This window comes from Artemia franciscana, chromosome 14, assembly GCF_032884065.1.
Source record: "Artemia franciscana chromosome 14, ASM3288406v1, whole genome shotgun sequence".
NCBI lineage: Eukaryota > Metazoa > Arthropoda > Branchiopoda > Anostraca > Artemiidae > Artemia > Artemia franciscana.
In genome coordinates this window covers 34,313,081-34,339,688 of record NC_088876.1, presented here as the reverse complement: position 1 = coordinate 34,339,688, position 26,608 = coordinate 34,313,081, and the positions used below count along the sequence as shown (strand labels likewise).

Genomic DNA, 26,608 nt, shown 5'->3' with positions numbered 1-26,608 from the left:
AAATGATTCTTCGGAGCTGGGGGGGGAAGGGCTACGGTAAATCACACCAATTCTAAACTTTTCAGACCCTACTGTCAATTCAACCAGGATAGACTCTACCCAAAAATAATTGGCACTTGTGAAAAGGTCAAAGTTATTTACCTTCAAGGCTGACTTGATGTATATGGCAACTCCTCTCCTCACATTGGGTCTGTCCAGATTCGAAATGACTGTGTATCCTGGTATCTGAATATGGCTATCCTCCAGTCTATTTTGAGAGTTTTTTGGGCAAATTTCACTTAAGCACACAACGTCTATATCTTCGTGAGCCAGCAACACTTTTAGCTCATTCAGCTTGTTTGGCAAGGAGTCAATGTTTGTTGACAACACTTTCATCACTTGTTTCTGTCTGCTTCTTCTTCTTCCTGAGCCCGCTGGAACTAGCACGTCATCGTTGGATGACGGACTTTCGTCTGCTTCGCTAGATGCAGACTTGTAAGATTAAAACTTGTAAAACTTGTAAGATTAAAACAAGAACAAAATAATTAAAACAGAAACAATTTAGTTATTTGACCTAAAAATAGAAAGCTTTAAATTTGCAAAATGAGCATTAAAGCTATAAGGTAAAGGGGAGGAGGGGGAGAGGAGATTCATTGATTGAGTATATTAACTGTGTAAGGGATGAAAGTTTTTCTATATCTTTCAGTTGGAACTTTTATTAGAACAAGAAAGGGGATTTTTGGTGAAGAGCAATGCAGGTGAAGGGGTGACAAGGGGAAAGGTTGGTTGTCCAAGGGTTGTTAAGGGCATTATTAGCAAAACGCAGGAAATTTTGCTCTCCTTTCCTTAAAGGTGACTAGATTGGCTCTCTTAAGAAGGGAGATGTAAGGCACTTTACCCTCATTGAAAACAATTCTTAGGCACCCTTTTTTGGGCTGCCTCTATTCTGTCTAACAATTTAATGGAGATGTCAGGATGCTGTGCAGGATAGGTATACTCAAGGGATAGGCATACAAATGAGAGGAAAATACTCAAACAATGTGATTTAGGGCATATTAATTTTTTAAGGATGGAAATGCAGCATTTGCATGTTTTAAAATATTGTTAATATGGCAATCTCATTTGAAGTTGCTTGAGATGGTAACATCAAGTAATTTTATAGTTATGACCAACATTTCAGGGGGGATTGGATAGAAGAAAAAAGGTGGGAGTTTTAAGGAAATTTATAGTTAAAACCATTGACTCTGATATCATTAGTAATAGCTTCGTCTGATATTGATTCCAAGATGTCTACTGGGCTACTTTTTAACTTTTTGAAACATGTCTCTAAGACAGTTTGATCATCAACAAATTTCCATCTATCTTGGAAATCAGCACCAAGGCTGTTTATCATTGCAAGAAATAAAGTTGGACCTAAGAGGATTCCCTGGGGCACAGCATTGTAGATTGGGATGGGATCAGAATTAATTTTCAGTTATTTCAGTATACTTGATTCAGTGGTAACTGAATCAAGTATTGATTCAGGCGTTGAACAGTTAAGATCTATCTATTCTTTTAAAAAGGATTTATCTCAGTTTCAAACCAGTTATTGGTAAAGGACTTTTATTCTGATTTAATTAGACACTGAATTGTCTCAGTAGTTACGAAATAGTAAGAACATTTTTACGTCTTATAAATTATTAATAATATTCATTCAGTGTCTATAACCAAGTGGAACATTTGACGTCACTGAATAACTTGGATTAATTGAAGTTTTTGTCCGCTGCATAAATTGAACTTTCAGCATTATTAAAATAAGACATTTTCATATAAAATCTAAGAGCTGTATGCCAGTTTGGCAATAATAAGGATTATAGTGGCACAAAATTGTATCTATATCGGCAAGACATGTGAAAGTATAGCTTTGAATTTGTTTAGTTCATTCCAAGGAATGTTTACATAAGGCCAGATTTCAGGGGATAGCCATATATATAACATAATGGATAACAGCGAGTATGTGCATTGCCCGGTAATGAACTTTTTGCAAAATAACTGGGAAGAAGGTATTGAAGATGCTATTATTATTCAGCACGTAATAGACTTTTGAATGCGGTGCTATTGCTGATGCAAAAAGCGAATTTTGGGCGAAGGTTGCACCTAATGATAATTGCCCCCGGCGCATCGGTACGAAAGCCTCTGTGAACAATGTGAAAGATATTCTTGATTTTATTAAGAAACTGGACTCTGAGGAGGTATCAATTCCGATTTATGTGATCAAGTCTCCAACCGAGGTCCCGATTTTGCCCGCAGTCGCGTATTCTAGGCTGTCAACAAAGGTGAATCGTGTGGAACAACTACTCAAGGTTGTTGCCACCAAGCTGGATGCTTATGAACTGAATTACCCCCAACTGCCGAAACCTGCAATTCGCGACTCGCATGCTACTATTGTTGTGTCGAACCTTCCATCTACCCTTTTGGACCCAATAAAACGAAAAGATCTGATAGATCAGATTGATGGACACGAATCAATCACTAACATTCGTCCCGTTCGTGACAAACTGTTTATCAATATAGATAAGTCAGTTGCTGAAGATTTCCGCTTATCGGTGACTGGTGCGTTTACTGGCTCTTCTGCAAAAGTTCTAACCAAGAAGTTTTACGGACTCCTGAAGGGAATCCCGCTTGATTTTGAACTGTCCCACCTGATATCGTGCCCTGGTGTTTCTGGTGCCTCTAGGCTAGGGAAATCGCTTGCAGTAAAACTTGAATTCTCTGATGCAACATCAAGAGTTGAAGCATTTAGATATGGTCTCAAAGTAGGATACGAAATCCTAAGTGTTTATGAGTTCATTCGATTCCCCGGTGCTGTAACAATTGCCGATCCCCTGACCATCTCCAGTCGTCTTGTCCCAGTGTTACACCAAAATGTGCGCGATGTGCTGGTCCTCATGTTTCAGATAGAGACTCGCCTTGCAATTTGTCACCTATGTGTGCAAACTGTGGAGGTGATCATGTTTCGTTTAGCCTGACTTGCCCTAAATTGAAAGCAATTGTCAGTCGCAAGTTACCGAAAACAAACTAATGTCTGAATCAGTATCACTTGTGTCCTTCAATATTAATGGGATGAAAAACAAGGACCTGACCATTGATGAACTGTACAGTAAGTTTGACATTGTATGCTTTCAGGAACATCTTTTGACCGCAACGAGTGTTAATTTCCTGCGCTGCAGTTCTGCCCACTTTGTTTTCACAACAAATGCTAAATCTACTTTTGGAAGGCCTTCAGGGGGTTTAGCATGTATTATAAAACAAAAGCTCAGCTTTCTGTCTCTGTCATGCTATTTCTCTGATGAACATTTATTGGCTATAAGACTTGGTAAAACCGTATTGATAAACACTTACCTGCCTCATGATGGGAAGAATATGACATCGCTTAATAAATTCTCCAAAGCATGCTCTAGTTTGAAAACTCTCCTTCAAAGTATAAGCAAAAATGGGTACGAATTTATTATTATTGGAGATATGAACACTGATGTAAAACGTGATTCTGCTCGTACTGTGAACCTACTTGATTGTCTCCCTGATTACAGAATAATTGCGAAGGATCTACCTTTCTCGTATGTGCATAATTCCGGCAGCTTATCGGATATTGATCACGTGATTTGTTCCCCGTTCATTACATCTTCAACAGTGCATGTCCACGAAGATGAGCAAGATATTGATCACCTTCCTTTATCGCTATGCTTTTCGATTAGAAAAGATAGTACTGACCAGGCTTGTGCTCCTGCCTCTAAATGGTTTGTGCGGAGTAATTGGAAAAATGTTAATATGCCATTATATATTTCAACCCTGGCCATTCTCCTTGGTTCTTTACGTGTACCTTTTCATCTACTCCAGCTGAGTGTTAGTCCTACTAAAAGTAATTACGATCTGAATCATTATTACAACCAAATCGTGTGGTGTTTAAAACGCGCTGAGGAGGTCGCTGTCCCTCAGGAGCGAGTGAGGAAGGGTACAAGGAAACCAATCTGGTCATGTGACCCTGAGCTGAAAAGTGTGAAAAATAAAGCCAAATTGTGGCTGCGTATATGGGTTGCTAACGGTCGACCATTAGCTGGGAATGTGTTTGAAATTAAACAAAAAACTAAGCGTGAGTTTAAAAAATGTCTGCGATCGAGCCGTTACAAAGGGTTAGACTGTCCTACCAATAAGAAAGATTGGGACAAAGTGATTAATTCAGCTAAATTAAATAACTCGGCAAATCCTAATGGCCCCATTACGCCTTCCGCATGGTCTGACCATTATTCAGTTATATTTTCCAAAGTGAATTATGCAGTGCACGCGCTTTATTCGAAATTGCTTGATTCGGTTCTGCCGCCTTCCCTGACTCAGGCACAAGTTATTCCCGTTTCAGTTGATGCTGTAATTGCATCTGTTAAGAAATTGAAATCAAGTTCTCTTGATATTGACGGTATCAGTGCTTGTCATCTAAAAATAAATTGCCCGTCTTTGTTTTTCCATTTACAGTTGTTTTTCCAAATGTGCCTTTGTTGTTCCCTCGTTCCTGATAGCTTTTTGTGTGGAACTGTCACTTCTGTACTTAAACGAGGTAAGACTCCTTTGGATTGTTCTTCTTACAGGCCTATCACGGTTGCTTGTAATTTTAGTAAAATCCTTGAATATATCCTACTTCCTTTCATAAGTATGAATGCTAATTTCGGGGAGAATCAGTTTGGTTTTTGGTCTGGCATCGGATGCCAGCACGCTCACCGTGCTCTTGCTTTCCTTCTTAAAGATGCTTCGGCTAAAGGGTATGGTCTTCATATTTGTGCTCTTGATCTTTCTAAGGCTTTCGATAGTGTTGTACATAGTCAGGCTCTTTACTCTCTTTATAGTCACGGTATTAACCTTTCAGTTATTTTTCTTCTAAAGTTTTGGTATAGTAATTCTTATCTCCGAATTAAAACTAATGGTGCCCTTTCATTTTCTAATGTTCTTGTTCGTCGTGGCGTACGGCAGGGTGGAGTGTTATCTCCTAGTATTTTCAAATTTTGTATCTCTGGTATTCTTGAGAATATTTCTTCTATGTGTTTTGTTGGTTTGAGTGATATTTCTTACCTTGCTTATGCTGATGACATTCTTCTAATTAGCCGGTCTAAACTCAGTCTATCGCAGATGGTTCATAAAGTTTCTTCTTCTTTTACTAAAATCGGTCTTTCGCTTAATGTTGATAAATGTGAGTATCTTTCTTTCAATGTCCCCTCTTCTCCTAGGCCTCTAATTTTTCAAAAATTTTCTATCCCTCATGTAGATTCGATCCGGTGGTTGGGTATTACACTTACAAAAAATCTTAAAACTCTTCGGGAGCGTGCTGTCTGGGATGCTAGAGTGAAAATCCAGATTGGTTACTCTAAAATTGTAGCTAATCGAGGGAAATACAATCGTATTGCCCTTGGTAAGCTTTATTCTACTTTTTACGATCATTCTGTTCTTTACCTTTCTGGGCTTTACCCTATATTTAAGAAAAAAGATATTAGTGATATTCGATCCTCTTATTTCCGTTTCTGTAAATTTCTTCTCTGTCTTCCTCTGTGGTATAGGAATCGAAAGATAATCAAAAAGTTCCATCTTCCGAATATTACTGAGACGCTGACTGATCTACACAAAGAGCTCTCAGAAACGGCGTGTCGGCATTTGTCGCCTCACCACGGTCTGATCCGTTTGTATGATTAATGTCTTTTGTTGACTCTCGTTTTTTTTTTTTGTATCACATTTTTTTTTTTTTTTTTTTTCCGTTTTTCTTCAAGTCTTTACTCCACTATTTATCTTTTTGATGTAAGTGGGTTATAAATAAATATTTATTATTTATTATATTTATTAAAGTCATTGGATAGATTTTCTACGAATGTACTGTGGTTAATTAAATCAAAAGCTTTTTGCAAGTCCACTGTGATAATATTGAGCCATGCATTGGTTTTTTCAAGTGTGTTACATATTGTATCCATAAGGTGAACAAGATAGTGGTTGGTAGATGTAGAGTGTAAGTTTCCAAATTGTCTTTGGTCAATGTTTAGGATTATTTTTACTTCCATCCACTCAGCTAAAAAGCTTTCTTATAGCTGGAAAAAACTGGAGTAAGAGTAATTGGCTGGCCACCATCAAAATCTTTCTTGTTACCTTTCTTTTTTATGGAAGTAATAAAACCTAATTTCCAACAATTTGGGACTTACCAGTAGAAGCAATTTCATTAAAAATTAAGAACAAAGGTTCTGAAAAATTGTCAGTAAAGACTTTAATTAATACAGCTGGAATGTCTAGAAGTCAAGTACTGCACTTTTTAATGTTCTTAATTTTTTTTTTTCAAAATAGAGATAGCAATTTTAGCAGTAGAAAATTTGAGATAGCAATTTTGTTCAAAATAGTCCAAAGATCATATAACAGTGTTTCCAAGGTTGACCAAGGTACTCTGTATAGAAAAAATTGTTTCAAAAACTTTGAAAGGAGCTCATTTGAATGGAAATCCAAAGTTCTAGTGCTCTGTTTAAGAGTCAAAAGTGATAGGAGAGACTTCCCCTCCCACAAGCCCATCATTTCTCCAAATGCATCCAATCAAAATTTTGAGATAATCATTTTGTTGAGCATAGTTGAAAAGGTCCAGTAATTATGTTTTTGGCAATATCACCTCCCCTCCATAGCCCTCAGGGCAAGTGCTTTGAGTTATTCTTGTTTCCCCTTGTTAATATATAAGGTGCTTATGAAAGAGATGGCCCTATAAACCTTTGAGGAAGCTCATTTAGGCAGAAGTTCTAGTGTACTTTTTAAAAGTCAATAGGGATGGGAGGGCAACCAGCCCTCGCCATGCCCTCTTTTCCCTAAATGCATTTAATTGAAAGTTGAGAAAGCTATTTTGTTTGAAACAGTCCAATGATCATATAGCAATGCCTCCAGGGTTGACACAACCCCTCAGAGCCCAGGCAAAAGGGTTCTAAGCTATATTCTGGGTGCATATAAGGTTTTATTGCAAAGTGGGTTAAGTTTATTATTATTTTTTTCTGACAAGGCACTTCATATAAAAGGAGTTGTTGTAGAAACTTTGAAAGGAGCTGCTTTGATTGGAAATTGAATGTTCTAGTGCCCTTTTAAGAGTCAAAAGTGAGTGGAGGACAACCAGACCCCTTCCCACACTCATCATTTCCCCAAACACACCCAATCAAAATTTTGAGATTTTGTTCAGCATAGTTGAAAAGGTCCAGTAATTATATCTTAGAGCATGTCAACCCCCCTTCCCCCAAAGCCCTCATGTCAAGGACTATAGGTTATTCTAGGTGCCCATTATTAACATATAAGGTATATATGGAAGGAGTGATCATATAACCCTTGGAGAGGGCCTATTCGATTGAGAATTGGAAGTTCTAGTGCTCTTTTTAAAAGTTAAAAAGTGATTGGAGGGCAACTTGCCCCCCCTTCCACATGTGCTTTTCCCTAAGTGCATTAGATTGAAGTTTCATGATAGCCGTTTTGTTCAAAATAGTCCAAATATCATAGGACATAATACTTCCAGGGTTGACAAACCCCCATAACCTATGGGCAAGGTTTGTAAGTTGTGCCCCAGGGGTATACAATGTTTTTATGGAAAGGTTGGTTGTATACTTTGGAAGAAGCTCCAAAATATTCAAGAAGTAATCAGAAGGCAGCTAGGGAAAAAAAATCAATGAAAAAAAAAACTACAAAGGAATGTGGATGGACAGTTTAATAGGCATTTACTGATATTTAATCCTTGAAGTCTGAATAATTTTTGATAGATTAAAGTTAAAAAAGCGAAAATATTTAAAACGCATTTTTTATGGCACTTGGTAACCAAGTTTTCAGATCTTAATGAAATTTGATGTTTGGAAGGATATCGTGTATCAGAGCTGTTATTTTAAATCCCGACCGGATCTGGTGACATTGGGGGGTATGGGAGGGGAAACCTAAAATCTTGGAAAACACTTAAGAGTGGAGGGATCGGTATGAAACTTGGTGGGGAAAATAAGCACAAGTCCTAGATACATGATTGACATAACCGGAACGGATCCGCTCTCTTTGGGTTGGGGGTAATTCTGAAAAATAAAAAAAATGAGGTATTTTTAACTTACAAACGGGTGATCGGATCTCAATGAAATTTGATATTTAGAAGGATATGGTGTTTTGAGCTCTTATTTTAAATTCCGACCGAATCTGGTGACATTGGGGGGGATTTGGGAGGGGGAAACCTAAAACTTGGAAAACAGTTAGAGTGGAGGGATCAGGATGAAACTTGGTGGGAAAAATAAACACAAGTCATAGATACATGATTGACATAAACGGAATGGATCCGCTCTCTTTGGGGTTGTTGGGGGGGGGGTTATTTCTGAAAAATTAGAAAAAATGAGGTATTTTTAACTTAGGAACATGTGATCGGATCTCAATGAAATTTGATATTTAGAAGGATATCCTGTCTCAAAGCTTATATTTTAAATCCTGATCGGATCTGGTGACATTGGGGGAAGTTTTGGGTGGGGGAACCTAAAATCATGGAAAACGCTTAGATTGGAGGGATCGGGATGAAATTTGGTGGGAAAAATAAGCAGAAGTCTTACATACGTGGTTTACATAATTGGAACGGATCCGCTCTATTGGGGGGGGGGGGGTTAATTCTGAAAAATAAGAAAAAATTACGTATTTTTAACTTACGAAGGAGTGATCGGATCTTCATGAAACTTCATCTTTAGAAGGACCTCGTAACTCAGATCTCTTATTTTAAATCTCAACCGGATCAAGCGTAATTGGGACGGGGGGGGGGCAGTTGGGGGGACCGGAAATCTTAGAAAATACTTCAAGCGGTGAGATCTGGATGAAACTGGATGGGAAGAATAGAAACCTGTCTAAGGTGCGTGACTGACATAACCGGACCAGATCTGCTCTCTTTGGTGGAATTTGGGCGGGGGGGTAATTTTGAAAATTGAGGTATTTGTAACTTACGAAATGGTGACCAGATCTTAATGAAATTTGATATTTAGAAGGATCTTGTGCTTTAAAGTTCTAATTTTAAATTCCCGCCAGATCCTGTGACATTGGGCGGAGTTGGAGGGGGAAACCGGAGTTCTTGGAAAATGTGAAAATTGGGGTATTTTTATCTTACGAATAGATGATCGGATCTTAATGAAATTTGATTTTAGAAGGAATTCATGTCTCAGAGCTCTCATTTCAAATCCCGACCAGATCTTTTGACATTGGGGGGAGTTGGAGGGGGATATCTTGGAAAAACACTTGGAGTGGAGGAATCGGGATGAAGCTTGGTGGATAGAATAAACAAATGTCCTTGATACGTGATTGACAGAATCGTACTGGATTCGCTCTCTTTGGAGGAGTTGGGGGGAGGGGTTCAGTGATTTGGCGAGTTTGGTGCTTCTGGACGTGCTAGGACGATGAAAATTGGTAGGCGTGTCAGGGAGGTGCACAATTTGACTTGATAAAGTCATTTTGCCAGATTCGACCATTATATATATATACATATATATATATATATATATATATATATATATATATATATATATATATATTTATATTTATATATATATATATATATATATATATATATATATATATATATATATATATTTATATATATATATACATTAAAAAATGTGATGTGATGGAACTTGAGAATATTTCTTTGTATCTATTTTAATTTTTTGACATTTTACTAGTATGGAAGTGTTCATGGAAGTGCAAAAATTAAGTCAGATGAAACAATAATAAATCGAGTATTGGTGATTAAGAGAGAAAATATAAATATGAGCATATTATTTTGAGTTAGATGAGATGGAAATGTTGGCAAAGTCACTAAGACTAGGAATAATTGAAGGTGAAGATGGGATTTTGAACAACAAGTGGACAGCATCGCTTGCCTAAGTAGTATCATAGACAGTACAATCCATAAGCAGCACAACCCCTTACAGGCTGTTTTCCCCAAATTCATCCAATAGAAACTTTGGGATAGCCATTTGTTCAAAAACAGTCAAAATATCACATAACAAAGCATTTGGGGTTGATGCAACCCCCCAGAGTTTGAGGACAAGGATTATAAGTTATGCCCTTGGGGCATATAAGCTTTTTATGTAAGGGGTGGTTGTGTGAACTTTAGAGGAGGCTCACTTGATTGGAAACTTGAAGTTCTAGTTCTCTTTTGGGACTCAAGTGATGGAGGGCAACTAGCACCCCCTCCCTGCTGATACAGTTTTTCCCAAATCCTTCTGATCAAAATTCTGAGATTGCCTGTTCTGTTCAGCATTGTTGAAAGATCCAGTAATTATATCTTTGGGGATGTCAACCTCCCAACAATCCTCAGGTTAGGTAATTCGTTCATTGTTTTTATATAGTTTTTATTTATATAGATATTCTATTCCCCTTTATGTGGGTCATTTTGATGGACTTTGTCTTATGGAGCACAAGAAAGGCAATGGGAGACCGCGGAATCAAATGGAGAGGAAAAACTCTCCTGGACTTAGATTATGCTGATGATTGAAACATCCTAGAAAAAAGTGTGAGCAAAATGAATGACAAAACCTTTACAGGTTTTGCGAGTTCAGGGTGCTAGAATAGGTTTGAAAATTAATGTTAAGAAGACTAAGTCACTAAGGCTAGGGATAAGTGAAGATGAAAAGGTGACTTCGGGTAACGAAAAGATTGATCAGGTTGGCAGTTTCACTTACCTTGGTAGTATTATTAGTAAGTGCAATGGGAGCAGTGAAGATGTTAACAGTATAATAGCCAAGGCTCAGGGTGTTTTTTCACAGTTAAAAAAAGGTTGGAAGAATAGGAAGATAAGTCTGCAAACCGAAATTAGAATATTAGAAGCTTCAGCGATGACGGTGGTCAAATATGGCTCTGAAGCATGGGCACTCCGAAAAGCGGATGAAGATTTGCTAAATATTTTCAAGAGAAATTGCCTACGGATTGTTCTGGGTACCCGACTGACTGACTGTATTTCATACAGTAGGGTGTAAAAAAATGTGGTTCAATCCACATTTGGGATGGAGAAAGAATGTGCGTATTTGTGTTGGCCTCAGGCTGCTCGGTGCTGCAGTGACTTGTTAATAGTTGTAGAAGTATATATAGTATATCTTATTGAGAAAGGTATGCATGTTTGAACTTTATTGTCCAAAAAGACGAAGGGAATTCAGACGTTATGTGTATACGGATTTTCAAAAGGGCATAACTCATGAATGACTTGGTACATTAATTTGGAGCTTTCTGGAAATGACAAGGGAATTGATCAAAAAGGGAATATTTGCATGCTACCACTACGACTACTAGTACTACTACCACACCACTCTATTTACAATATTGAGGGAAAATTAAAAGACGCAATATGCATACACATTGTCAAAAGAGCGTATTTCAAGAATTGATTTGGTTAATACGTTGGAACTCTACTAATACTTCTATTACTGCTTCTACTACTACTACTAAAAGTATACTCTAAGCTTTTTTAGAGATCCAGGATCAAAATGCCCTATTTTCTCAATAAAAAATATAGTATGTTCACTAGGAGCAACTTGTATAGCTTACTGCCCTTGGAACGGGACCTGTGGGTGGGGGTGTCTACTCCCGAAACCACAGTCATTTGACCTTCAGACTATTTTGAATAAAATGACTGCCTAAAAATCTTGATCGGATGCATTTGGGGGAGAAAAGGCCCACCGATCACTTTTGAATTTTTAAAAGGGCTCTGGAACTTGATTACCCATTGAAAGAGCCTCCTCTAAAGGCTATTTAACCCTCCTTCTTGTAAAAACCTCATGTCTTAACAATGGATAAATTTCTCAGCTTACAGCTCTTGCCCTGGGGACTAGAAAGGGAGTTGTCAGCCCTATTGGTATGGTCATAACCTCTGAACTATTTTTTAAAAAAATGGCTATCTCAGAATTTTGATTGGATGAGTTGTGGAAAAATGGCGTGACGAGGCGGCTGGTTGCCCTTCACTCACTTTTGACTCTAGAAATGGTACTAGAGCTTTTAATTCATAATCGAGTAAGTCCCCTCCGAAGTCTGTTCAACCACCCCCTTCCATACGAAGGGCCTCTGAGAAAAAAAGAAAAGATATCAATATACCATAGAAATTATTTTTCCTTTCTGTAAACTTGATTAGTACTTAAATTAGGTTTTTGTTGTTGGTGTAATACAAAAATCTGAAATATATATTTTTCTTGAGTAAAACTCAAGATTACACTCTAGCCCAGTGTCCTCAGCCTATTTCCCTCAACAGCACCAGCAGTAGAAGCATCAAGTCACAGGAATTGTATTCAGATTGTCAAGTGTAGTCAAAAGTATGAAAGAGCAGGTCGAAAATTGTCAAGGGTAGTGCCGAGATTGTCACGAGTAGTGAAGAGTAGTGCCAAGAATGAAAGACTAGTAGCCAGGATTGTCGAAAGCTGTGTATAGGTTGTCAAGATCTGTGCCAAGATCATTTTGTCAGTTTTTTTAACTTTTGTAAAAATATAGAGCTTATCGGAAAATCAAATTCTTAGGTTTGATGTAGGAAGTTTATTTGCCTCTCTGTCTGCATGTAAAACTATGGTTTAATGATTGTTTTCCTTTTAGGTTATTTGCTGCTCCTCAGGGATATGTACAAGGGTCGTCACATATGCATTCTCCTTTTAAAAGTATCTATCGGGTTTTCTTCCATCAAAGGTAATTGGTTATATAGTTATTTGTTTGCTAGTTTTGTGCATATTCAGTTCTCAGATATATGAAACCCTTTGCTTTTATTCTGTTTTCTTTTTCCTTTTTAATGATATTAGAAATTTAGTCTACATATAAATAATCCTAAAATTTACTGGATTTAAAGAAACGTTAATTGCATGCTTCCTTCTAAATTTTCTATCTGTTAAATGTCCTTGTCATGTTCCAGTGTTTTTTGTTGTTTTTTTGTAAAAGTGTTTTATTCTTGTTCTCCGTGGTCCATTACAAGCTAAGCTTCTTGGGCCTAGTAACCGCTTTACTTTTGTAATAGTTTTTCTTTTAGTATTAATAAATTGATTGATTGATTCATGTTTTCAAGAACCCAAGAACAGTAAAAATGGAATTTGATTCTATAAATTGGATTGTAAATTTTTATTGAAAAAGGCCACCATATGCAGTATGGTAGTTTTAATTCTTAACAGGCGTCAAGTTTAAAAATAAGGTACATGTGTGAAAAAACATCAGAAAATGAATCCAAAAATATATCGTCTTGAACCGCTAGAAAGAACATCTTGAAAATTCAAATAGTCATAGTTGAATAATAAAAAATTTAAGATATGCATTAATATGTTTATTATTAAAATTGTTCAAGTCTAAACTCTCAAATTATTAGTTAATCGACTACCTTGCAAGCAAATCTTTATAGAAAGACCAATTACCCTGTTGTGTTATATTTATTTTTTTAGTGTTTCAACTTTATTTGCATATCAATAGAATTTTTATTTTCTTCTTATTCCAAAAATATCGTATAATAAATAATAAAAATAAACCTCGTATTTTCCCGAAATGTATCTGATAGAAATTTTGAGATGGTCATTTGTCATCGTAGAAACGCTAAAAAGAGCTCACTCGATTAGAAATTGAAAGCGGAAATTGATTGGAAGGTAACTAACCCCCCTTCCACGCCCACCATTTTCCCAAACACATCCAATCAGAATTGTGTGGTAGACATTTTGTTATAGCCATTTTGCCCGACGTAGTTGAAAGGTCCGGAAATTTTGTTTTTGAGAATGATATCCCCCCCTACAGCCCCCAGGGCAAGGGTTGTAAGTTATACCCAAGGGACATATAAGGTATATATAGAAATGGGTGATCGTATAAACTTTGGAGGGGGCTCATTGGAATGGTAATTAGAAGTTCTAGTGCCCTTTTTAAGATTCAGAGTGATCAGTGGGTGGATACCCCCACTCCCACACCACGTATTTTTCCAAAATGCATCTCATAGAAATTGAAAGGGCCATTACCGTTTTTATGGCACTTGGTATGTACCAAGTGATATATAGCAATCGCAAATTCTGTCGGTCTGTCAGTCCTGGTTTTGCTACTTTAGGCACTTCCAGGTAAGCTAGGACGATGAAATTTGGCATCCTATCAGGAACCAGATCAGATTAAATTAGAAGTTGTTGTTTCCGCGATTCGACCATCTGGGGGTGGGGTGGGGGGACGGTTAAATCGAAAAAAATAGAAAAATGAGGTATTTTTAACTTACAAACTGGTGATCGGATCTTAATGAAATTTGATGTTTGGAAGGATATCGTGTCTCAGAGCTCTTATTTTAAATCCCGACCGGATCTGGTGACATTGGGGGGAGTTTGAGGGGGAACCTAAAATCTTGGAAAACTCTTAGAGTGGAGGGATCGGGATGAAACTTGGTGGGAAAAATAAGCACAAGTCCTAGGTACGTGATTGACATAAACGGAACGGATCCGATCTCTTTGGGGGGGGATTAATTCTGAAAAGTGAGGTATTTTTAACTTACGAACGGGTGATCGGATCTCAATGAAATTTGATATTTAGAAGGGTATCGTGTCTCGAAGCTCTTATTTTAAATCCCGACCGGATCTGGTGACATTAGGGGGAGTTTGAGGGGGGCCTAAAATCTCGGAAAACGCTTAGAGTGGAGGGATCGGGATGAAACTTGGTTGGGAAAAAGCAGAAGTCCTAGATACGTGATTGACATAATCGGAACGGATCCGATCTATTTGGGGGAGTGGGGGGGGGGTAATTCTGAGAAATTAGAAAAAACTTCGTATTTTTTAACTTGCGAAGGAGTGATCGGATCTTCATGAAACTTCATATTTAGAAGGATCTCGTAACTCAGATCTCTCATTTTAAATCCCAACCGGATCCAGCGTCATGGGGGGGCTGTTGGGGGGACTGGAAATATTAAAAAATACTTAAAGCGGAGAGATCAGGATGAAACTGGGTGGGAAGAATAAAAACAAGTCCAAGATACGTGACTGACATAACCGGATCCGCTCTGTTTGGTGGAGTTGGGGGGGGGGGGTATTTCGGAAAAATTAGAAAAATGAGGTATTTGTAACTTACGAACGGGTGATCGGATCTCAATGAAATTTGATATTTAGAAGGATCTTGTGCTTTAGAGCTCTTATTTTAAGTTCCGACCAGATCCTGTCACATTGGGGAGAGTTGGAGGGGGAAACCGAATTTCTTGGAAAACGTGAAAAATTGGGGTATCTTTATCTTACGAATAGGTGATCTGATCTTAATGAAGCTTGATATATAGAAGGATCTCATGTCTCAGATGCTCCATTTTCGACTCGAATTGAATCTGGGGACATAGGAGGTTGGAGTGGGGAAACTGAAATCTTGGAAAACGCTTAGAGTGAAGAGATCGGGATGAAACTTGATGGAAAGAATAAGCACAAGTTCTAGATACGTGATTGACATAATTGAATCGGATCCGTTCTCTTTGGAGGAGCTGGGGAGTGTTAATTTGGAAAAAGTTGAGGTATTTTTAACTTAAGAACGGGTGACCGGATCTTAATGAAATTTGATATTTAGAAGGAACTCATGTCTCAGAGCTTTTATTTCAAATCCTGACCAGATCTGTTGACATTGGAGGGAGTCGGAGGGGGAAATCGGAAATCTTGGAAAACGCTTAGAGTGAAGGAATCGGGTTTGAAGCTTGGTGGGTAGAATAAGCAAATGTCGTAGATACGTGATTGATGTAACCGTACTGGATTTGCTCTCTTTGGGGGAGTTGGGGGTGGGGTTCAGTGCTTTGGCGAGTTTGGTGCTTCTGGACGTGCTAGGATGCTGAAAATTGGTAGGCGTGTCAGGGAGCTGCACAAACTGACTTGATAAAGTCGTTCTCCCTGATTCGACCATCTGGGGGGCTGAAGGGAGAGGGAAAATTAGAAAAACTTATTTTAAATCCCGACCGGCATTAAGCCTCTGATTTTCTTTTAAATCAATCTATTGATTCATAGAATGTTGTTAGAGCTTATACCATATGAGCTCTTGGCTCTTCTGGCCTCGTCACAAGTGCCATATGAGCTCTTAGCTCTTGTTAATAGTCGAAAGTGATTGGAGGGTAACTGACACCCCTCCCATGCCCGCCATTTTCCTAAACACATTCAATTGAAATTTTGAGATAGCCGTTTTGTTCGACGTAGTTGAACAGTCCGAAAATTCTGTATTTGAGAATGACAACCCCCTCAGCCCTCAGGTCAAGGGTTGTAAGTTATGCACTGAGGGCATTTAAGGTTTATATAGAAAGGGTGATCTTATGAACTTCGGAGGGGGCTCATTGATTGGCAATCAGAAGTTAGTGCCCTTTTTAAGATTCAGAGTGATCGGGGGATAGATCCCGCAGCCTTCAGGGTAAGGGTTATAAGCTGTGCCCTGGGGGCATATAAGGTACATATAGAAAAGGTGATCGTTTAAACTTCGGAGGGGGCTCATTGGATTGGTAATCAGAAGTTCTAGTTGCCTTTTTAAGATTCAGAGTGATCGGAGAGTGGATACCCCACACCTCGGGTTTTCCCGAAATGCATCTGATAAAAATTTTGAGATTGCCTTTTGTTGTCGTAGAAACTTGTAAAAAAACAGCTCATTCGATTGGAAACTGAAAGGACCACTTTCCTTTTTTAATAGTCGAAAGTGGTTGGAGGGCAGCTAATCCCCCTCTCACGCCCACCATATCCCCAAACACATCCAATCAAAATTTTGAGATAGTCGTTTATTCAATATAGTTGAAATATAGCATATTTCTTTGAAATATGCAATATAGTTCAATATAGTTGGGGGATGACAACCCCACCCCCCACAGCCCTCAGGGCAAGGGTTTTAAGTTATGCCCTGGGTAGATATAAAGCATATATAGGAAGGGTTATAGTTTAAATTTTGGAGGGGGCTCATTGGTCTTGTAATCAGAATTTCTTGTGCCCTTTTTGAGATTCGAAGTATCAGAGGGTGGGGTCAATGCCCTTTTTAATAGTAGAAAGTAATTGGAGGGCAAATAACCCCCCTCCCTCTCCCACCATTTCCCCAAAGACATTAAATAAAAATTTTGAGATAGCCATTCTGTTCAACGTGATTGAAGTCTGGAAATTATGTCTTTGAGAATGACCCACCCCTCCCCACAGCCCTCAGAACAAGGGTTGTAATTTATGCCCTGGGGGCATGGAAGGCACATATAGAAAGGTTGATCATATAAACTTCGGAGGGGGTTCTATGGATTGGTACTGAGAAATTCTAGCTCCCTTTTTAACATTCAGAGAGACCGAAGGTTAGATACTCCCCCACCCGCTCACACACTTTATATTTTCCCGAAATGAATCTGATAGAAAATTTTGAGATGACCATTTGCTGTCGTAGAAACTTCGAAAAAGGCTCATTCGATTGAAAATTGAAAGGACTAGTGCCCTTTTTATTAGTCAAAACTGATTGGAGGGCAACAAACCTCCCCCCACGCCCATAAATTCCCAAAACACATCTAATCAAAATTTTGAGGTAGCCATTTTGTTCAGCGTAGTGAACAATTCTGGAAATTATGTCTTAGACAACCTACATACCTTCTTCAGATCAGACATAATTTGTACTTTACTGAAAATAAAATAAATTTTAAATGTTTTCAGTTTTTTTTTTTTGCTTAAAAAGTTTTTACTAGACATATGAAAGGGGAGTCCCCCCCCCTTGCACTACAATTACAGCGGTTGCCCTTTTTAAGAGTAATAAGAGATTAGAGGGCAATCATCCCATCTCTTAGCCCATTTGTTTTCCAAACGCATCTAGTCAAAATTTTGAGACAGCCATTTTGATCAGCATAATAGAACAACTATGAACAACTAGCAACTATGTCTTTAAGAATATTAGACATGTCAACCCTCCACAACTATGCAATTGGCCCATTATGCTTTAGAACTAAATGTTGCTTTAAAATAAATCAAAAGACATTGTGTTTATGTTTGCCAATAAGAAACCTCAGCAATATATAGAGAATTACTAGGGGTTTTAAGTTGAAACTTTTGGGGATACTACTATTACTACTTCTGGTCTTACAATTTAAATCAAACAGTTCATGGTAACGAACTGTAGTAAGGAGCGACCCGGCTCAATGTACACCAAAACTCTAAAAAATTAAATTTTGATATCAATAGCTACATCAAAAGAATCGCATTTTAATGCTGATTTTAAATATATAAGTTTCATCAAATTTAGTCTTACCCATCAAAAGTTACGAGCCTGAGAAAATTTGCCTTATTTAAGAAAATAGGGGGAAACACCCCCTAAAAGTCGTAGAATCTTAACGAAAATCACACCATCAGATTCAGCGTATCAGAGAACCCTACTGTAGAAGTTTCAAGCTCCTATCTACAAAAATGTAGATAGAAGCTAAATGTAGTGTGGAATTTTGTATTTTTTGCCAGAAGACAAATCACGGGTGCGTGTTTGTTTGTTTTTTTGTTTTTGTTTTTTTTCTTTTCCCCAGGGGTCATCGTATCGACCAAGTGGTCCTAGAATGTTGCAAGAGGGCTCATTATAACGGAAATGAAAAGTTCTAGTGCCCTTTTTAAGTGACCAAAAAAATTGGAGGGCATCTAGGCCCCCTCCCACGCTAATTTTTTTCCCAAAGTCAACGGATCAAAATTTTTGAGATAGCCATTTTGTTCAACATAGTCGAAAACCATAATAACTATGTCTTTGGGTATGACTTACTCCCCCACAATCCCTGGGTGAGGGGCTGCAAGTTACAAACTTTGACCAGTGTTTACATATAGTAATGGTTATTGGGAAGTGTACAGACGTTTTCAGGGGGATTTTATTTTGTTTGGGGGTGGGACTGAGGGGAGGGGGCTATTTTGGAGGATTTTTCCTTGGAGGAATCTGTCATGGGGGAAGAAAAATTCAATGAAAAGGGCGTAGGATTTTCTAGCATTACTATAAGAAAACAATGAAAAATAAACATGAAAACGTTCTTCAAATGAAAGGAAGGAGTAGCATTTAAACTTAAAACGAACAGAGATTATTACGCATATGAGGAGTTCTAAAAATACTTTAGCATAAAGAGCGAGGTATCTAGGAGGAGATATATACCTCGCTCTTTATGCTAAAGTATTTTTAGTAATTTCAACTATTTATTCTACGGCCTTTCTGATTCAGGGGTCATTCTTAAAGAATTGGGACAAAACTTACGATTTAGTGTAAAGAGCGAGGTATTAACGAGGGTACAAACCCCCTCGTATACATAATAAAAATATAAGATTATGAAAGTTTGTTACGTAAGTTAATTCTTAAGTTACGTATATTTTTTACTAATAAAAACGTTCGTTAAAAATTAAAAGTTCTAGTTGCCTTTCTAAGTAACCGAAAAATTGGAGGGCAACTAGGCCTCCCTCTCCACCCCTTATTTCTTAAAATCGTCTGATCAAAACTAAGAGAAAGCCATTTAGCCAAAAAAGAATTAATATACAAATTTCATTTTAATAATTTATGTGCGGGGAGCCAAAACCAAACATGCATTAATTCAAAAACGTTCAGAAATTAAATATAAAAAAAATTAATTTTTTTAGCTGAAAGTAAGGAGCGACATTAAAACTTAAAACGAACAGAAATTACTCCGTATATGAAATGGGTTGTCCCCTCCGCAATCCCTCGCTCTTTACGCTAAAGTTTGACTCTTTGCCACAATTCTACTTTTTAAAACAATTAAAAACTTTAACGTAAAGAGCGAGGGATTGCGGAGGGGACAACCCATTTCATATACGAAGTAATTTCTGTTCGTTTTAAGTTTTAATGTCGCTCCTTACTTTCATTTCAAAAAACTTGTTTTTTTTTTATTTAATAAATAAAAAGAGCGTAAGTGTATCCAGGTTGTTAAAGAGTGTAGATAGTCTTGTGGGAATGAAGTTTTATTATTCAGGCCAACTTCAGAAGGTATAAAATTAAATTAAAATTATAATGTTTGTGTCAGGATTCCAAAATTATGGAATAAGTTTCTCCAACATACAAATAGCAACCCATACTATGGATTCTTATAGAAAAATTCTTTATAGAAAAGTCATATAATCTTCCAAGCGTAAAAGTACCACGAATCATTTTCTGTTTAAAACAAATATAAATTACAATAGAATATAATTACAATAGCCGAGTCAACTCAAAACGAGCAAAATTGACGTGAGTATGGCTGATAACCCCCACGCCTTCTCAAGACCAGAACACAATTTGTATTTTACTGAAAACAAAATAAATTTGAAATGCTTTCACCTTTCTTTTGTTAATAGAAAAAAAATTATCAAAACCACAAGGAACAAGTTTCAGTATATGTCAATTAAACTGACAACCCACGGTAATTTTTTTGTTTTCTTTCAGTAAAGTGCAAATTGTTTTCTGGTCTTGAGAAGGCTTGGGGGTTATCAGTCCTACTCATGTTAATTTTTGCTCGTTTTGAGTTTGACTCGGCTATTTACTGCAATTTCTGATCGTTTTGAGTTTCATTTATTTATCGATTTGATTTGCGGCACTTTTACGCCTGGAAGATAATTTGACTTAATTTTGGCTCGTTCCTGCCTAAATGGTGCTCTTTAATTTTCTTCGAAAAACTTGTCTTATGGGAAAAGTTTTTTAAACTAAAAAACTATTAAATTCAATAAGAAGCCAAAATATTTTTCAAAGGGAACTCTATTGAAACAGAGTTATCAATGAGAAAGTTATGACATTTAGATAATTAACCCCCCCCCCAACTATTTCCCAACTATAAAATTTATTGGAAATTTTTCTATTATAATAGAAATTTTTTTATTATAATGGAAGAACCGAGCGTGCTGAAGCTAAAAGAACTTCAACACAACTATTCCATTTTAATTCAAAAATTTTGTCATTATAATTCAATCATTTTAATATATGGGTGGTTGGGAGGAGATGGAGAAATATTGCTGCAGTTCCTCTATAATATTTCAGCGATTCTGCCATTGGGTTCTCATTTATTTTCACTTTCCTTTTTGTTTTTTGTTTTACATGAATCATAATTATTTGACTTAATTGGTCTAAGAGTGATTGCATTCTTGGAATAGGTTCAGACTAAACTCTTGCACGTAGATCAGCACCGCCGGTAAGGACTGTGAAGTCCAATGCCGTATTCTTTACCTTGTACGATGATACAGTGGCGCAATGATAATGGCGGTTTCCCAGGGATGAATATCTTTTGCGATGCACTGTTTCACTAATATTGAACTTTAAAGCAAAAAATTGGAGTTTAAGGAGGGAGCAGTAACACTCCTTGAAATTTAAGGGATTCTTGGGTCAAACAGCTCGTAATAACAAACTAAGTAAAGAGAAAGTCAATGGAGACGAGAATTCTACAAAAAAAAAACTATTGATTACAACAGCTGTAACGATAAGATGCATTATCCATGCTGATACTGGATTTACAAAATGTAGTAATTCCAAGATTACTTGTAAAAAGCTATACTTTCATGAAAATTGGCATAATTTTAAAAACTGGAATTAAACTCTCAAAAGGGGGTATCATCTTGACAGAAACTATGCAATGAAGTTAGCCATGTTTGAGAGGCACCAAGGCACTGTCTGCAAAACGTGACATTTTCCTTTTTATCTTTTTGATTGAACGCATATATTCATTGACACAACCTCACTATAATTTAACCCCTTATTCAACTCAATCCTTATTCAACAACCACCGTTAAATTTGGCCCTTTTTAACTAAACCCTTCTGCAACTCATCTCTCATTCCGGTCAAACCCCCATGCAATTCAACGTTCATGGAACCTAACCCCATTTGATTAGACCCCATTCGGCTCGTCTCTCGTTAAATCAACAACATACCTAGAAAATGTAATTCAGCCCATTTGTCGGAAGCAATAAAAATTGACTATAATGATATGGTCGTTATTCATTGATTATTCACTTGCAAGTGTATTTATGGTCCTTTAATGAAAACGTTTCATCTTCCCCCTATAAAATAAAACAACAATTTATTCTTCTGTCTTATAAAATTGAAATTAGTAAGAATTTTCCATACCCTGGGTAGGCCGAATACACTTCATTTTCATGGTTGCAGGGATGAAGTTCAGTCAAATAGGTTTAAGCAGTAGTTGGTTGTGGGTTGAGTTAAATAGTGCTTCAGCTTCCGACACTCTTGGTACTGTTCCGCCCGCTTAGCACTCGCTACCTGGTGTATGTGATTTCTGAAAGTGGACACCCCTCGGTAGATGTATGAGAATTTGTCATATTTTGACACCATTTGACAATTTACTACAAAGAAATTGGCCAGTTTTTGCACATCCTTGCAAAAAAGTTTTCTTTTACAGTCTTTTTTTGTCTATCTTTGCCAGAGGGTATATCAAATAGGAAGCAGTAATGTGATAAAATCTTAGGCGTAAATTGCGTTTCTGAACCAGGAAACGCTTTACAGTTAATCTTTTTTTTCACAGACTGATAGATGAAAGCTGATAAGTCTGTTTGGCAGATGTCTTGATTGTGGCGCAATTAAGGTTTGAAGCTGTATATAGTTTGTTTCAAACAGTTCGTGGTAACGCACTGTAGTAAGGAGCGACCCGGCTCAATAGTAACCGAAACTCTAAAAAACGGAATTTTAATACCAATAGTTACATGAAAAGGATCGTATTTTAATGTTGATTTTAATATATACGTTTCATCAAGTTTAGTCTTACCCATCAAAAGTTTCGAGCCTGAGAAAGATTATCTTATTTTAGAAAATATGGGGAAACACCCCCTAAAAGTCAAAGAATATTGTTATTGTTTTTATTGTTTTAATCAATCAATTTATTAATACTAAAGAAAACTATTACAAAAGTAAATCAATCAATAGGCCCAAGAAGCTATGCTTGTAATGGGCACACAGAGAACAAAAATAAAACACTTATAAAATAAATACCAAGAAAAAAAAACAAAAAAAAAAACACTGGAACAAGACAAGATTTTAAAAGAAGAGAAGTGACATACAAATTGGGATAGAATTAAAAGAGAGACAAAAATTATTTAACTGGAAAGACCCGACGAAATAATGCCTTTGCAGAAAGAAAAAGAGAGACATCCAAAGGGATGGAGTTCCATAATAGAATTGACTGATATACAGGAGACCTCTGAGCTGCTGTAGAGGATCGTTTTGGTAAAATAAATCGTCGAGGAGAATTGCGCAAAGAAGAAAAGTACCTACCTGAGCCTGTCCTTGAGAAAAACTGCTGCAGGGTCGGTGGAAGAGTACCTAGAAAAGCAGAATGCGCTAAATAAAGAGTACTTTTACCTATAATATGATCCAGCGGAGCTATTCCAGTATCATTATAAAGATCAGAGGAAGGGTAAAGCCGAGGGAGAAGAAAAGTAGCCTTCACTGCCCCATTTTGGGCTCTTTGAAGTGAGCAGAGAAGAGATTTATTAGTATTGCCCCAGACAGAGCACTAATAAGAAAGGTAAGGATGAATAAAAGCATGATAAAGAGAAACCATAATATCAGGAGGAAGAAATGAATTAATCCGGTGCAACATTGAAGACTGGCGAAGGATTAAGGAACGGTTGTGAGTTATATGCGGTTTAAAAGAAAGAAAACAGTCAAGATACACACCAAGAAGTTTCACCATAGTAGCTTGTGGTATAATATCATTCCCAAAAGTCAGGGTGGTTGGCTTCCGTACGTCTCTCATGCGGTAAGGGGTCCTAAAGTTGACAATGGCACTAGAAAAAGTAGTTCTATAAGTAGTTCTACTTAAAAAGTAGAACTGTGACCAAGAGTCAAACTTTAGCGTAAAGAGCGAGGCGTTGAGGAGGGGACAACGCCTTTCATATACGGAATAATTTCTGTTCGTTTTAAATTTTAATGTCGCTCCTTACATGCAGTTAAAAAAACTTGTTTTTTTATTTAATCGGTGGAAGGAGCTACGAACTTGATGGTTTTGTTTATACCAGAGACATAAGGTGTGTTTGTGTATGGGGGGGGGTCATAAGTTTTTTTTAAATGTTTAATCAGTGTATTTGATCATCCCCCAATTTTTACCTCCCACCATTGGTTTTTACCCCCTCATAGTTTTTGAAAAATACCGTTTTTGGTATTCTCATTGAAACACTTTTCGATATTTTTATTGAAAAAACTAATCAAAGTGCCCCTAGATTTCGAAGAATGTATTTATCCTCCCCCGCTACAGTTTAAAAAAATGGCACCAGAGGCCTATGGCGACGGTTTCACGTTTTTTAAGGGAGGAATCAAAATCAGTGAAGTGTATTTTAGCCCGTGGCATTTTAAGGGGAAAATTGCTTTTGATAAAAGGTAGGGGAGAGGTGGGTACAGTGGCGCACTTTCAGGTCAAAGCATCGTAACTTTGGCAAATATTAACATTTTTGGACGATTTTTAAACTGTTGTGCAGGCAGTTTATTATTCTATACTGGTGATTTATTCCACACTTCTTCTTTGAACCAGTTTTTGATGGAGTCATGTTTTCTGACAGCCACTTTTTGCGCCATTGTTGCCGACTAGGCGGGAACTATGGCGCACCCCATCTGGAACAGTGGCGCAATCAAACTGCTAAGATGAATACTTCGTGTAATGAGTAAGGAAATAAAAAATAATGAACTGAAAATAAAAGAAGAAGGCACACTAGTTAATATTGTAAGCAGTCAGGTCAATGGGGAAGACCAGTTGCTCCGCCTGTCTTTCTGTGCCACCAGAAATATTCGGAGCAGGTAGCTTCATTTCGACACTCGACTTGCTGAAAGTGTAATTTTCACTGGTCCTGATGAACTCGTAGAAAGGAACCATTCTCTTAATATACATGAGCTCAATGTCAAAGCTGGACTCAGAGAGGACTTCGCCCACGGAGTAAATTTTGTTGTTTTTGATCTCCCCCTCGTAAACAAGAACATAATCTCCAACACGGACTTCATCGTCACACAAAAAATCGTTTTGGTCCCTAAGGCCACAGTGGAGGCTTTCATCACTATCACAGCTACTATTGCCTTTTGTGGCAGAGTCACCAAAGTCATCATCAGACGAAGAATCAGAAAACAGGGTCTTTACATGACTGTTTCTCTTGAAATTGCGGTCAAATTTAGCAAAGTATCCAACAGCACTGCCCTTTTTCTTAGGTTGGACATCCTATTTTTTTGGCACTGGCTTTTGGACAACGGCTTTCTTTGTCTTGGGGTTAATCTTAGAAGTCTTGGCCTTTTTCTTTGCCTCCCTTTCCATGAATTCTTTCTCTAAAGCATCTTTCACTGGGGTATCCGTGGCAATAATGGTTTTCTTCTTCTTCCGAGCTCCTTCTGGCAGCTTCCTGGGGGGCGCTCTTGGGTAGGACCTTACAGCTTCGGGTGTAACGGCGGTAGGGGAGGCAGAGCTTGGACCCGCTTCGTTATGACTATTCAATTCTCGCTCGACTTCTTCGGCCTCTGGAGCTGCGCTGGGATTAGGGTCTGGTCTGTCGGTCACAACTGATGCGAGAAAATCGTCGTCTGTGAAAAGTAGGCGGTTGAAGGGGAAAATCCCAGTAGCAGCAAAGCCACTGACTATGTTTTTCTGTGTGAAGGAGAGTTGGAAGGCCTTTCCAACAAGTTGAGCGATGATAGAGATGCCAATCGTCTGTCCGGGGTTGCTGACCATCCAGTCATTCCAGGCGATGTTGTAGTAGTTTTTGAATGATTTGTAGACTGTTCTGTCCAGTGGCTGTAGCTTTCCGCTGGTATGGGGTGGCAAAGTCAGAACCACTATCCCGTTATCTTTGCAGTACTGAATGGCCTGGATCGACACATGAGAAGAGTGATTGTCTTCTATCAGCAATATGGGTCTCTCTTTTGTACAGCGGGCATGTTTCACAACGTGTTCGAGGACAAGCAGGAAGATGTCAGATGTCATCCATCCTTTGGCAGAACCACTACCGCCACTGCCTGGTGGTGCACCATTAATCAACTGGGAGCCAAATCTTTTCCTTGGGAAGACGAAGTAAGGTGGCAAGAAATTACCTTGAGCATTGATGGTGCAGCAGACTGTGGTATGTTCGCCTCGCTCAGCAGAAGTCACTTGGCCCACCTGTTTGTGCCCCTTGGGTGCTATCACATTCGGTGGTCTCTGCACTGTTGCTGCCCCCGTGTCATCTAAGTTATAAATATCACTAGGCTGAAACTTGAACTTATTCATAACAGTCTCCAAGTTGTCATAGAACTCGTTTACAGTTGTTCTGTTGAATGCCGTGGCTCTGGCCAAGCTTGTTCCCTCCGCTTTGCGGATAGACAGGTCTGGGAAGCGTTTCATGTAACTGTAATACCAGTCTTTCCCCGTCATCTTTTTCTCATGCCATGTTGATGGCACCTTCAATTGGTTCATCTTTGCAATTTCGAAAGCGAATTGGCGGATGTTGAGCCGTGTCAAACCATGGTGCATTTTGCATGCCTTTATCAAATAATCGTGAAGTTGCTGTTCAAGTTCATCAGTTAACACTTGACGGACTTGGTAATTCGGCTCAAATTTTAAAGTCAGCTTTTTATCGTCCGACGCGTTGCGAGCCTTATTTACATATCGACGGAGTGTTGTCTCTGGGATCTCGTATTTTTTGGCAGCAGCCCGTTGTGAAAGCTTCAATTCCAGTACCGCGTGCACGGCAAGCTTCATAC

The 26,608-nt window shown here is 38.0% G+C and overlaps 1 protein-coding gene across 3 annotated transcripts in view; it reads left to right on the top strand.

Moving 5' to 3' along the window:
• The window catches only part of LOC136035630 (activin receptor type-2A-like), a 130,434-nt gene that overhangs the window by 6,436 nt on the left and 97,390 nt on the right, over positions 1-26,608 (top strand). For all 3 annotated transcript variants that reach the window (XM_065717526.1, XM_065717524.1, XM_065717525.1), the window contains exon 2: positions 12,583-12,672. In XM_065717526.1, coding sequence (XP_065573598.1) covers positions 12,606-12,672 — 67 coding nt within the window. In that variant the 5' untranslated portion in view covers positions 12,583-12,605. The remainder of the gene's footprint in view (positions 1-12,582; positions 12,673-26,608) is intronic.